Source organism: Molossus molossus, unplaced genomic scaffold (assembly GCF_014108415.1).
Source record: "Molossus molossus isolate mMolMol1 unplaced genomic scaffold, mMolMol1.p scaffold_m16_p_17, whole genome shotgun sequence".
Classification (NCBI taxonomy): Eukaryota; Metazoa; Chordata; class Mammalia; order Chiroptera; family Molossidae; genus Molossus; species Molossus molossus.
The window spans coordinates 27,551,516-27,566,510 of record NW_023425352.1 but is presented as its reverse complement, the minus strand read 5'-3'; the positions used below and the strand labels follow the sequence as shown (position 1 = coordinate 27,566,510).

The window sequence follows — 14,995 nt, the reverse complement described above, 5'->3', positions numbered from 1 at the left end:
TTTTCAATTTTTATTTTTAGGATTATCTGTACTTTCTAACTTTTCTACCATGACAACTCATGTAATAAAAACATTTTCAAAAGTATTTATTATTCATAGACTACCTATATTACAATAAGTTTTGAGGCAACTGGAAAATATTCATAGGAAGATGTCAGGGTCAGAGCATGTTTTATTATTTAATAAGAATCATTTCTAATGCATATGCAGTCTTTCAACTTCCATAAAGTAAGATTGACTTGCTGGGATTATTCCCTAATTTTCCCTAGTTGAATCATAAAAAAGTCCTGGTTTTATATGGATGAGACTCCTGATCCTGACACAGATGGAAAAGGTCATGAGCCATCACTATTTTTTTACCCTTTGCCTGCTTTCTGTCACCTTCCATCTCTCTTCCCCACCCACCTCTGAACCCTGACAGTCACACAATCAACAAAAGCGGAATGCAAATCTCCAAAGGCCAGTTTAAATTCTGCAGAATTGGGCAGTCTGTCACCAAGATCCTCTCTGAATTTTGGGAATATAGTAGTGAGGCTCTCAACTCTCCTCCCTAAGCACTTGTCCCTTATTTCCCACACAACCAAATTCCCAGTTTAGAGTGTAGAAGTAGTCCCTGTAGAGAATGGAATGTGGTGCTCTCTACCTTCTGGTTGCTCAGCGTTATGGATGGGGCTGCACGAAAGCTCATTTGATCCTCAGATCAGAAACAACAAATTTTCCTCACTGTTTACAGATCCGGAGCACAGATGTGGGATGGACTCTGGGCTACATGCTGAACCTGACCAACATGATCCCTGCTGAGCAGCCGTTGTCCACACCTCTCACCCATTCTACCTATATCTTCCTCATGGTCCTCTTCTCCTTGATCCTAGTCGCAGTGGTTGTCATAGGCTTGATTATCTTTCGCAAGCCTTCATATTTCCGGAAAGACATGGTATAGCGGGAGCAGTTGAAATCTGCTGGCTGGAGTGAGAAAAGAACTTGTCCAGGTAGCACTTTCCTCCACAGTGGTATACAAGGTCATCCTTCCTTGCTCACCAAGGCCAGTCTTGACCTGTATGAAGCTTCCTTGGCTCTGCTGAAATCTTTCCTTGGGAAGTATTCACCACCTTCTGCCTCAAGGACTTCCCTGGCGGACATTGTATCTTTTGTGAGTCTTTCCCAACCACCACTCTCCCCCACTTATTTTTTGTACTCTATGCTTGTGTAGGTCTTAAAAACCTGCCACCTTTCATGATCTTTGCTTTAAAAATAACAATATTGCCTTTGTCCAGAAGAACAGGGTCCTGAATCCTGCACTGGGAAGTTGTGCTGGCTAAAAGAAGAATCTCAGCTATATTCTTACAGACCCTTTCTCTCTTATTTCCCATTTATTAAGAAAGCCATACAATGCCTTTGGAGAGGGCAGATACACATCCCATTCCCAGCCTGCCTTTTGCATGGGAGAATTTTCTAGACTAGGCAAATATATCCTAAGACCAAAGAGTCTTGCAAGGGAATTTATGTGCTTGTGCAGTTAATATACTACTAAATCCAATACAAAAACAGGGATGTGGATAAGTCACACATTCCAGGGTGATGCCAAAATGCTACAGAGTGGAATATCCAGACCAGAGATTCTTAAAAAGCTGATGTACATATAGTCCTTCAGATATCAGGGCATATACTACATGTATACATGTCAGGAAGAATAATATAGTTACGATGCAGGGTTAGGAAATGCATTCTCCACTGAATTTACTGGGGTTTTGTTTTTATTGAAGTAAAAGACGTGTAACATAAAATTCACCATTTGAACATGTACAATTCAGTGGCACTGCATTCACAATGTTGTGCAACCATCACTACTGTCTAATTCCAGAATATTTTCATCACCAAGAAATTGGCCGGAGACAAGACCATTCCTAGGTAGGTTCAAACCACTAACCTTTCCATTAATAGGCAAATATACTAACCAAGCACAACACAAAGATGCTACCGAGTTTTAAAGCCATGCGTTATCTTGTGCCAGGGTTTACTTTCATGAGAGAGCTGCATTAGTGCAGTATTGCATGCCTTTTCACTGTCATGGTATTTATACATCAAAATGTGCCAGGAACCAGATCTGCAAGTGTTGATGCCACTCCTGTCACACAAGTATGGGTTCTATTTACTTATTCCATGGAATATTTTGTGGGAGAAGTGGCGTCTATGGATCTTGTCAGGGGAATATGAAGAGACCCTGTACCTCCTTTCTTTAAGGATTGGTGTAGGATGGAGTGGTGAAGTATTACTCTGACTTTGCCCCAGACTCTCCATCTATGGATCTGGGGAGTGAGTGCTGAGCTGATGTGGGGCAGAGGGTAAGCCCTCCCACAAACTAGAAGCCAAATATCCCTATATCTCTTGAATAATCAAGTCATTTTTGACAATATCCAGGTGAACATAAGTGTAATAAAACTGTGGACAGGAACATTTTCTTTTCTGATGTCCACAACTGAACTTGTACCTTGATCAGGAATGAGAAGCCAAATTAGGACATGTTTAGTCTTTTCTAGTAGCTAGTATTTATGGAGCATTTGTTATAGCTAGTATTTATGGAGTATTTGTTATACTCATGGGCATTACACTCATTTTCTCATTTAATCCTCACAATAATCTGAAGGTAGGCACTACCATTCCACTTCACAGAAACAGCGAGTGAGGCTCAGAGAAGTTAAGAAGTTGCTCAAATGGCTAAAGCTTGGCATGCACTTAACCATTATTTTCTCTCCCAAATATATACTAGACAGTCTCCTTATAACTTCAAAGCATGCACTTAACTCTGCATGAATACAGGGCTTACAGGCATAGTGAAAAGGGAAGTAGACAGATGACCTGTTTCCTGATGAACTTGGGATTTAATATTGCTTTAAGTCCACAAAGGCTGTCATGGCAACACTGATATTCTGTTCATGTATTTTGCATGGTAACATATGTGATGTATGATGCTTATCAATGATTCCCATACTCCTAGCTTCTTAATTATACTGCTTGCTCACTGCATAGCAGTTCAGAATCAAATAAATAGTATAGTTGATGATAATAATGAAAATAAAAGGTCATAAAAATAGAGCCAATAGCAACTCCTTTCTTCCTTATGTCTGTATATACACAGCACTGTCAGGCACATTACCTATTCTGGTCCTTAAAAAACCCAAGAGGGTGTTAAGTATTATTTGTATTTTACAAACAAGGGTACCACAAACTTATATATGGCAGAGCTGATACTCAAACTCATGTCTCTGTTCCAAGATTATTGCTTTTTCTTCTCTAAACACTGCCCCTCAGCAAGTGCAATTAGAATTCACAAGTTTGCTTATGTAAACACTGAAATCTTATCCCATTTCTGTTTTATAGCCTGGATCCAAAAACAACAACAAAAAATACCTTAAAAGTATTTGGGAGCCAAACCCACTTATTATAAATCTCAAATCATAGAGATGATCAACAGGCACAACCTAATCTGTTGTAGGAAAAGAGGATTTTGAGGCAGATCTAGAAATCTGCTTTTAGCTATTCCGAATGAGGAAGGCCAAATAAAATAGATTACCATCAAATAATTTTATTTAATATTGGATTTAATACATGATTACAATTCCTTCTGGGACTTTCACCCAAACTTGGTTCTGGTGACCCCATTCCTTTAGAAGGTGGGAAACATTTTATTTTTATGAACCCAGAGGGGGAAAATAAGAAGTGGTTACTTCTGTAAACAATATAATTGAAATTAATAAGGGTGCACGTGTGTGTGTGTGTGTGTGTGTGTGTGTGTGTGTGTCAGAGAGAAGAGAGAGAAATAAAAAAGTTTCAACTTAATAATATAAAATTTGATATAAATAAAAGTTTTTTAAAAACTATTCTTCATTTTACTCTGGCTGGTTTGGCTCAGCGATTAGAGCATCGGCCTGCAGTCCAGAGAGACCCTGGTTTGGTTCCCGCTAAGGGCATGTACCATGGTCGCAGTTTGTCCCTGGCCCTGGTTGGGTCATGCGGAGGCAGCCACTTGATGTGTCCCTTTCACATTGATGTTTCTCTCTCTCTCTCTCCCACTCTATCTGAACAAAATCTGGAAAAATGTCCTCGGGTGAGGATAAAAAAAAGAAGTATACTGCATTTTACTGGTGTATCTATCAGTCAAGAAGACCTCTGTAAGAAAAATATGGTACAATCAAACTGGGTAACAATGGATGGTTTAATAAAGTGACTACTATATACAAATATAGCATTTCAACATGTAGTTAATATAAAAATTATTAATGAGATGTTTATTTTTTCACATTAAGTTTTTGAAATCTATTGTGGGTATATTATACTTACTGCACATCTTTTTTTTAAAAAGTGGAAAATATGAAGCTTTTAATTTTATTTATTTTTATTTCTGTTATAGATGTTTCTCCTTTTTTCCCCATTGACACCATCCTCCCCATCCACCCCACCCAGTCCCCAGCTTTGTTGTCCATGCCCATCAGTTATGCATACATGCATATAAGCTCTGTGGTTTATCTCCTCCCTCCTACCCCCAACCCCTCTTCTGAGGGTTGTCAGACTTACCCTACTTCCATGTCTCTGGGTCTACCCTGGTCCTCAGACTGTTATGTTCATTATATTCCACAAATAAGTGAGATCCTGTGATATTTGTCTTTCTCTGCTTGGCTTGTTTCACTTAGGATAATACTCTACAGGTCCCTCCATGTTATCTCAAAGGATAAGAGATCTTTCTTTCTTACAGCTGCATAGTACTCCATTGTGTATATGTACCACTGCTTTTTTATCCATTCGTCTACTGATGGACACTTGGGCTGTTTCCAGATCTTAGCTATTGTAAATAGTGCTACTATGAACATGGGGGTACACATATTCTTTCTGATCGGTGTTTCAGGCTTCTTAGGGTATATTCCTAGAAGTGGGATCACTGGGTCAAATGGCAGTTCAATTTTTAATTTTTTGAGGTAACACCATAATGTTTTCCATAGTGGCTGCACCAGTCTGCATTCCCACCAGCAGTGTACTAGAGTTCCCTTTTCTCCATACCCTTGTCAGCACTTGCTGTTTGATGGTTTGTTGATGGCGGCCATTCTGACAGGTGTGAGGTGATACCTCATTGTTTTGATTTGCATCTCTCTGATGATTAGTGATGTTGAGCATTTCTTCATATGTCTCTTAGCCATTTGTATGTCCTGTTTGGAGAGGTGCCTATTTAGGTCCTCTGCCCATTTTTAAATTAGGTTCTTTGTCTTCCTTTTGTTGAGTTGTATGAGCACTCTATATATTTTGGAAATTAACCCCTTATCTGATGTATTATTGGCAATTATGTTCTCCCATACAGTGGGTTTCCTTTCCATTTTGTTTTTTTTATCTTCACCTGAGGACATTTTTCCATTTTTTGTTCAGATAGAGTGGGAGGTGGGAGGGAGGGAGGGAGGGAGGGAGGGAGGAGGGGGAGGGAGAGAGAGAGAGAGAGAGAAAGAGAGAGAGAGAGAGAGAGAGAGAGAAAGAGAAAGAAAGAGATCGACGTGCAAGGAACACATCGAGTGGCTGCCACCTGCACGACCAACCAGGGCCGGGGACAAACTGCAACTGAGGTATGTGCCCTTAGCGGGAACCGAACCTGGGTCTCTCTGGACCACAGGCTGACGCTCTAACAGCTGAGCTAAACCGGCCAGGGCTCCTTTCCATTTTGATGGTTGTTTCTTTTGATGTACAGAAGCTTTTTAGTTTGATGTAGTCCCACGTGTTCATTTTTTCCTTTGTTTCTGTGGCCTTAGGTGATGTATCAGTGAAAATTTTGCTGCGTCTGATGTCTGAAATTTTGTTGCCTACATTTTCTTCTAGGATTTTTATGGATTCACGAGTCATATTTAAGTCTTTTATACATTTTGAGTTTATTCTTGTGTAAGTTGATGGTCTAGTTTCATTTTTTTTGCATGTAGCTGTCCAGTTTTCCCAATACCACTTATTGAAGAGGCTGTCTTTACTCCATTATATGCTCTTGCCACCTTTGTCAAACATTAATTGAACATAATGTCTTGGGTCCATATCTGGGTTCTCTATTTCTGTTCCACTGGTCTATATGCCTGTTCTTGTGCCAGTACCAGGCTGTTTTGATTACAGTAGCTTTGTAGTATAACCTGATATCTGGTATTGTGATCCCAACTAGTTTGTCCTTCTTTTTCAAGATTGCTGTGACTATTCAAGGTTTTTTGGTTCCATATGAACCTTTGAAGTATTTGTTCTAGTTCTGTGAAATATGTCGTTTGTATTTTGATGGGGATTGCATTGAATCTATAGATTACTTTGGGTAATATGGACATTTTAATGATGTTAATTCTTCCAATCCATGAACAAGATATATGCATCTACTTTTTTATATCTTCCTCTATTTCTTTTTCAATGTCCTGCAGTTTTCTGCAAATAGGTCCTTTCTTCTTTGGTTAAGTTTATTCCTAGGTATCTTAATTTTTTTCCGCAATGGTAAATGGGATTGTTTTTTTAGTTTCTCTTTCTGTGAGTTCATCATTGGTGTATAAGAATGCTGTTGATTTCTTGACGTTAATTTTGTATCCTGCTACTTTGCCAAATTCATTTATTAAGTCTAGTAGATTTTTGATGGAGTCTTTAGGGTTTTCTGTGTATAATATCATGTCATCTGTGAATAATGATAGTTTCACTTCCTCCTTTCCAATTTGGATCCCTTTTATTTTTTTCTTCATGCCTGATTGATGTGGCTAAGACTTCCAGTACTATAGTAAATAAGAGTGGCAAAAGTGGGCATCCCTGTCTTGTTCCTGTTCTTAAGGGAAATGCTTTTAGTTTCTGCCCATTGAGTATGATGATGGCTGTAGGTCTTTCATATATGGCCTTTATTATGTTGAGATATGATCCCTTTATTCCCACATTGCTGAGCATTTTTATCAGGAATGGGTGCTGGATTTTGTCCAATGCTTTTTCAGCATCTATTGATATGATTATGTGATTTTTATCTTTCATTTTGTTTATTTAGTGTATCACATTTATTGATTTGCAAATATTGTACCAGCCTTGCATCTCTGGGATGAATCCCACTTAGTCGTGGTAAATAATTTTTTGATGTATTGCTGGATCCCATTTGCTAGTATTTTGTTCAGGATTTGGGTGTCTGTGTTCATCAGGGATACTGGCCTGTAGTTTTCTTTCTTTGTAGTGTCTTTTTCTGGTTTTGGAATTAGAATTATGGTGGCCTCATAAAACGAGTTTGGAAGTCTTCCTTCTTCTTGAATTTTTTGAAATAGTTTGAGGAGAATGGGTGTTAGTTCTTTTTTGAATGTTCAGTAAAACTACCCCGTGAAGCCATCCAGGTTGGGCTTTTGTTTGCTGGGAGAGTCTTGAGTATATCCTCAATTTCCTTAGTTGTTATTGGTCTATTCAAGTTTTCTATCTCTGCCCAGTCCAGTTTTGGGAGACTATGTGTTTCTAGAAATTTGTCCTTTTCACTTAGATTGTCAAAATTGTTGCCATATAATTGTTCATAGTATTTGTTAACGATTCTTTCTATTTCTGTGGTGTCAGTTGTTACTTCTCTTTCATTTCTGATTTAGTGTATTTGGGTTTGCTCTCTTTGTTTCTTGGTGAGTCTAGCTAAGGGTTCATCAATCTTGTTTATCTTTTTGAAAAACCAGCTCTTTGTTTCATTGATCCTTTGAATATTTTTTTGGTCTCTATGTCGTTTATTTCTGCTCTGACCTTTACTATTTCCTTCCTTCTGTTTGCTCTGGGTTTTTTTTTTTTTTTTAGTTTGCTTTCTAGTTCTTTAAGTTGTGAGGTTAGATAGTCTATTAGAAATTTTTCTTGTTTCTTGAGGTAGGCTTGTAGTGCTATGAACTTCCCTCTCAGAACTGCTTTCGCTGCATCCCATAGATTTTGTGTTGTTGTGTGTTCATTTTCATTGGTTTCCAGAAAGTTAGTAATTCCTTCCATGATCTCCTTGGTAACCCATTCATTGTTTAATAGCATGCTATTTAGCCTCCATGTTTTCAAATGTCTTTGCATGTTTTTGTTGCAATTGATTTCTAGTTTCATGCCATTGTGATCTGAGAAGATGCCTGATATGATTTCAATCTTCATGAACTTGTAGAAACTTAGTTTGTGTCCTAACATGTGGTCTATCTTTGGGAATGTCCCATGTGCACTTGAGAAGAATGTGAATTCTGTAGTTTTGGGGTGTAATTCTCTGTAGTTATCTATTAAATCCATTTGGTCTAGTGCTTCATTTAGAGTCTCTGTTTCCTTGCTAATTTTTTGTCCAGAGGATCTATCCAGTGATGTCAGTGGGGTGTTGAAGTCCCCTGCTATGATTGTATTGCTGTCGATTTCTTCTTTGAAGTCCTCCAGAAGATTTTAAATATATTTTGGGGCTCCTATATTGGGTGCATATATGTTTCCCAAGGTTATTTGTTTCTGTTGGATAGATCCTTTCAATATTATGTAGTGACCTTCTTTGTCTCTAGTTATGGCCTTCATTTTGAAATCTATTTGATCAGATATGAGTATTGCTACCCCAGCTTTTTTTTCCTTTCTCTTTGCTTGGAAGATTTTTTTTCATCCCTTCACTTTCAACCTATGTGAGTCTTTTGTTGTGAGGTGGGACTCTTGTAAACAACATATATGTGAGTCATGTTTTCTTATCCAAACAGCTACTCTGTGTCTTTTTATCGGAGCATTTAGTCCATTTACATTTAAGGTGATTATTGATATGTACTCATCTATTGCCATTTTTGGTTAGTGTGGTTCTATTTTTCTTCCTATTTCTTCTACTAATTACAGCAGTCCTTTTAACATTTCTTGCAGTGCTGGTTTGGTGCTAATGCATTCCCTTAGCCTTTTTTTTTTGTCTGGGAAACTCTTTATTTGACCTTCTATTTTGAATGATAGCCTTGCTGGATAGAGTAGTCTTGGATTCAGATCCTTGTTTTTCATGACCTTGATTACTTCATGCCTTTCCCTTCTGGCCTCTAGTGTTTCTGTTGAGAAGTCAGCTGAGAGCCTTATGGGGGTTCCTTTGTAGGTAACCTGTTGCTTATCTCTTGTTGCCTTTAGGATTCTCTCTTTGTCTTTAATTTTTGGCATTTTAATGACTATGTGTCTTGGTGTGGGCCTGTTTGGGTTCTTCTTACTTGGGGCTCTCTGTGCTTCTTGAACTTGAATGCCTTCTTCCTTCACCAAATTTGGGGAGTTTTCTGTCACTATTTCTTCAAATATATTCTCTAACCCTTGCTCATTTTCTTCTTCTTCAGGGACTCCTATGATGCAAATGTTATTACGTTTCCAGTTGACCCTTAGTTTTCTTAAGCTATCTTCCTGTTTTTTTTTTTTTGTTTTTTTTAAATTGTTTTTACCTTTTGGTTTTCTGATGGGTTTATTTTTTTCTACCCTATCTTCTAATTCACGGATCCCGTCCTCAGCTTCCTCTACTCTACTGTTTAGTCTTTCCAGTGTGTTCTTTATTTCTGATATGTCATTCTTCATTTCTTCTTGGTGGTTTTTAACTTCCAGTTGGTTGATTTTCAACGTATTTATGTCTTTACTCATGGTGTTGATGTCCTTACTCATGATGTTGAGCTTCCTCAAGATTATGGCCCTGAATTCTACCTCTGATCATTTGCTTAACTGTATTTCATTTATCTCATTTTTGGTAGAGGTCTCTCGTTCTTTCATTTGGGGTTTGTTTCTTTGTTTCACCGTTTTGGCTATCTCAGTGGGTTTTGGAGCTCGCCAAATTTTCCCTGTGGGTGTTAGTGTTCTTCTGTTTGTGGCTCCCTCTACTGGGTTTGGATGAGCGTGAGAGGACCCATGTTAAACACCACTGTCAAATGTTACTTTCCTGGGTAGATCTGTAAGCCCAGGAATGGTTCAACTATCCTCTAGCTTTTTGCCTGGTGGCTATTAGTCTTGGTTATTTGAAGAACCTTGGTTTCTCAGTTAAATGAAAAACTCCTTCAGGTGTTCCACATAAGAGAAATTCCTGAAGGTGGGGCAGATGCTGGTTGTTAATGAGCCTCATTTTGCATTTCAATGGCCCACCTGGGTGGGGTTGGATCTCTGAGGGAGGGTCCGCTGCCTCTCCCCAGAGCCCTGGAAGGAGTAAGATGGCCACCGTCCTGCATGGCTGCAACTCAGCAAGCACTCTGACCGCCCTCCAAATCCTGAGTGTCTCCACACAGTTCCAGTCCTGTCTGCCCTCCCTCTGCCGGAGCCCAAAGTGAGAGACTGTGGCTATTTCAGCGCTTTGTCCTGGCCCTCTGCGCTGTGGAGCTGCTTGCGACTTTAACCCTGAGGGTGCTGCTCACAGCTAAGACCACTGCTGTCTGTGGGCTCCCAGCCCTCTTCTCATGCCTCTGTAATCCTACCAGGATCGATTCAGTGTACCTGGTTATATGGTCCTCGCAAGGTGCTTTTATGTTGCTTATTCCCTACGATTTGTCTTTATTTTAGCTGTAATTCCAGTTTGGTCCAGAGAGATGGTCTGTGTAGCTTCCATTCACTCTGCCGCCATTTTGGAATCCCTGAAGCTTTTTTCTTACTGCACATCTAATCAGGACCAAAGGCATTTCAAGTGCTCAATAGCTGCATGTGACTATTGGACAGCAAGGTCTAAATATACATTCAAAGCCAAAGGATACAGGCTTTGTCTTTCTCTTCAGGGGGGATTTTTTAAAAAACAGCTATAGACGCTATAACCTTCTTGCTATTATTTATTATATATAAAGTTTAACATTATTCTTAAACAAGCTTAAGATTCTAACCCTGTATTTCACTTAATTCCTCAGGTTTTGTTGCCTTTTTTTGTAGTGATACTTGTTATTCAGGCCAACATGCCTGACCTTTGGAAAATTCAATCTGGATTCAAAGATAATACAAGTACCTTTGGAAAATTCAATCTGGATTCAAAGATAATACAAGTAATTCTGATGCTTATATTTTATAGTCGAAATGTATATTTTAATATTAAAATAAAGATAAGTCTCTTAATAGCTCACAGAGCAAATTTTACCATAAAATAGTAAAATCACTATTAAAATATATTCTCCTTTATTGTCAGTTTAAAAGATGAGCCAAATTTCATCCAAATTGGTCTGGTCCCTGTCTGATTCAGATTCTAATTGGTGCTATCTTATTAGAACATGATAGTTGCTCCTAGTTTGCTGTTTTCATTAACCATATATTTTAGTTTGTTATTTTTAGTTTTAAAATTAATGATAACCTCAAAGTTTCAATGGCTTACCATAGTAAACATTGCTTTTCTTGTTCCTGGGTCTGCAAGTCAGCTGGGTAGCTCTTCTTCAGGTGGTAGGTTCAGGCCTGCTGCATGTTTCACATTCTCCTTGCCTGGTGGCTTCCTGAGCCATGTTCTCATGCTGAATGGCAGGGGCACAAGAGAGAGAAAAAACAAGGAATACCTCTTAAGGCCTTGGCCAGGGTGGCCTGTCATTTCCATTCACATTCTATGACCAAAATAAGCCATATGACCAAGCCCAACATATGCAAGTTGGAAAAACACTGGGATGAAAGGCAAAGTTGTATGGCAAAGGACATGGATGATTAATTCTAAAGAGAAGGAGTGAAGCATTGGGCCCATGTTTCAATCTACCACAGTGTCTCATTAACTAAAATGTAAAGTGTGTTTTCTGCCTTTGGGGAACTACTGCCTCACACTTGGGGGAGACTTGGTGTGCCTCAGAGGGATTTCTCCCGCCCTTAATGCCCTGCCCCTAGCCTTCAGGGTACTACCCATATTCTTGGTAGAAGCCTGTGGAAAAGAGCTGGTAAGTGATCCATAATGCAAACCCATATGCAACCTTTAAAAATTCTTTAAACTTCAGCTGCTTTCTTATTATTTCTGTCTATGATGGATTTTTCCTTCTGTCATTCTACCAGGATTACTGAAAGGGCTAGTGACTTTCAGGAATTTAGTTCTGACAGGTTTCAAAACACTATGATTTTATAGTTTAAACAGCTGTGTGGAGGTTCCAAGGTCCTGCTTTATGTACACAATGATTTGTAAAATAAATGAATGAATCATAGAAAATTATGTATTTTTACAAAGTTTGCAACCAGAAATGCAATCATTAGTATATATAACTAAAAATAGAGCCTCAATAAATCAAATAGATTTAGCTTTACAAAAGTAAAAATTATATGTACTTCATATTGCTGGTTTCCTTATATTTATAAATACTCGTACCAAAAAATTGAAAGATATAAATGGCTGATTTTGTAATAACACAAGCTGCCTTTTGACGTACATTTTTTTTTTTTTTAATGAAATGATTTTTGGCCCAGTAGCAACGAAAAAGGGGCAGTGTACATAGATGGTGGGCAGTTTTTAAAGTGAACTACTCGGAAAATTTACTCAGGGCGAGTCACTGGGGAAAGAAAATTAGACGTAAGCGGTTTCGCTGATAAAGTGAAGATGACATTTAAGACTTTGAAAGCATTAAGTTGGTTACACTAATAGCAAGCTCCAGAAAGAAAAAAGACCCCCTAGCACATCTAGGGTGTTCTCGAGGATGCCACAAGCAACGCACCTGAAATAAACGAACCCCTATACTCCCGGCACGGCAGAGGCGGCGGGAGACAGGTGGCAGGTCGCATGGGTGCCCCGAGCGAGCGTCGCCACCTGCGCTGCCAGCCCCGTGTGCCCCGGCCCGTCGAGCTCGCCTGCCAGAGGCTACCGAGCGCACCTGACGGGACCACTCTTCCTCGGCTGGCTCGGGAGCATCCTCCCCCTAAGGCTCGCTCTGCTGGCGGCCCCGGTTATCGCCGTGGACCCGCACCGCCCGGGGAGTCACGGCCGGTACTCGCCTGCTGGACATACTATTCTTCCTCACCTTGACGCGAGAGGTGCGGGGCTCCCACAACCCGGGCCTCCCTGCTCTCAGGCCTTTTCCAGAACACACCCCAGGGCAGCTGTGGCCACTGGGGCACACACCTAGGTGGCAGGTTATGAGGGCTGGAGGCTCCCATAGGGCCTGTTACATGGAGACGAGGACAGGAGTGACAGGCTCTGGCGCGTCAATTCGAGTCACAAATCCAGGCAGAGTGTGAACAGACGTAACACACAGCTGTCCTAAGCCTCACGCTCAGGGTTCGCTGAGGGCCTCATTGCGCATGCGCCTCGACCGCCGTGACGTCAAGCCGCAAGGAGCCAGCGCGCGGCGGGCGGCAGGCGGCGGGAGGAGGACGAGCACGTCTGGAGCGGTGCGAGGCGGTTGGTGTCTTCAAGTCTGCGGTAAATGGTTCCGCCTGCCTTCGCCGCCCAGTCAAAGCAAAAGTGCATTGTCCGTCCAGGTGTATGTCGTACACGCCCTACTGCCTGTTAAAGACCTCCCCAACCCTACTCTGTCAGACTGGACAGTATTTTGTCTGTCTGGAGCTCTGGTCTGTGGAAAAAGAAACAGCGGGGGTCCTAGGTAACCTGAGCCAGAACCGCATGGGCCTCTGGGACTTGTAGTCTCCAGAGCCTGGCCGGTCTATTGCAATGCTTGATTTGCATCAAATCCTGGACGGTTTTATTTATTAAGTGCCTACTATGTGTTGAACACCTTGCTAGGATTGGTGGAGGGTAGGTGACTGCTCTCCCCAGCTCTCGTCCTCACTTTAGGGTAATCAGAAAGATGAACTTGCGAGATGAGATGTAATGAACCAAAATTACAAATTCCAGATGCTACTGGAGGTCACAGAGGAGCCAAAGTCAGGGGCAGGGGGAACTTTCTAGAAGGTGTAGGGTTTGGATCAGGCTTTAAAACGTATAATGCTGTAGATTAGGAGGTAGTTGGAAAAATCAAATGATGGAAGTGGCAAAGGTGTATAAAGAAGAGTTTGATCTGGCTGTAGTGGAGGGTTTATGAGTGATGAACAGGGCTTGCTCAGGGGGCGAGGGCCTTTTGGCCTCACTTTCAGAAAAGGCCTCAGTTTTGAGTGTCTTTCCAATGGAGGTCTGTAAGTACAGGCACAGAGACACATGTTCAGGTTTCAATAAAAGACAACATCAGCCCTGGCCGGTTTTGCTCAGTGGTTGGAGCTGTCTGCCTGCGGTCCAGAGAGCCCTGGGTTCGGTTCCCGCTAAGGGCCGTACCTCAGTTGCAGGTTGTCACTGGCCCTGGTTGGGTTGTGCTGGTGGCAACCACTCGATGTGTCCCTTTCACATCATGCTTCTCTTTCTCTCCCCCTCCCACTCTATCTGAACAAAAAATGGAAAAATATCCTCAAGTGAGGATAAAAAAAAAAAAGACAACATCACAAGACTTAGTTGTGTCTAGTTTCTGGACCTCATGGCTGGTGTAGCTCTATGAATTGGTAGTTTTATAAATCCTATAGTTAACTTGTGAGGAGCAAAATTACATTGCATTGAGTGTTAGATGTACATTTTGAAAAGATACTATGGTTTCTTTAATTTTTGTGTACCAGAAATCTTAAGGGAAGTGGACCCAAAACTTTCTTGACCTGTAGGAGCTGGTTATGACAATTTGGGGCTTAGTGCTGAGAGCAGTGGATAGTTTTAATGCCTTTAGGTTTTAATTTAGTTTAAATTGACATATGTAAGTTCACACATCAGAAAATCCTTTGTCAGGCCACTTGTTCCTAGTATTTTATTTTAGAAAACAGGATCACAGTTAAAGAAAAGGTATTGATTCTTAAACTTGTCAGGTAATGGAATACCTGGAAGTAATGATGCTTTTCTTAAAACACTATGAAAAATGCTGTCACACTTAACTAATTGTAGAATTTTTTTTGTTAAATTTGACATTTCCCATATCCAAGTACCTATAAAGGGTGGCTGATGCCATATATCTAATTTTGATTTTGACAAAGTGCTATCCATTGCCTTAATTTTATCATAATTTTGTGTAAGACTTTCATTTTTTGGCGTGGTATCTCAATTCAAATCAAAGAAGTCTGGAAAGGGCATGATTTGAGAGACACTGCTATAAGGGAGTTC

General features: G+C 40.3%; 1 protein-coding gene across 1 annotated transcript in view; it reads left to right on the top strand.

The window, feature by feature from the left end:
* Positions 1-3,790, top strand: part of ENTPD1 (ectonucleoside triphosphate diphosphohydrolase 1) — a 93,146-nt gene extending 89,356 nt beyond the window's left edge. Inside the window, exon 10 of the mRNA XM_036265569.1 lies at positions 734-3,790. Within this exon, the coding sequence (XP_036121462.1) occupies positions 734-940 (207 nt within the window). The 3' untranslated portion in view covers positions 941-3,790. The remainder of the gene's footprint in view (positions 1-733) is intronic.
* Positions 3,791-14,995: the final 11,205 nt, after the last annotated feature.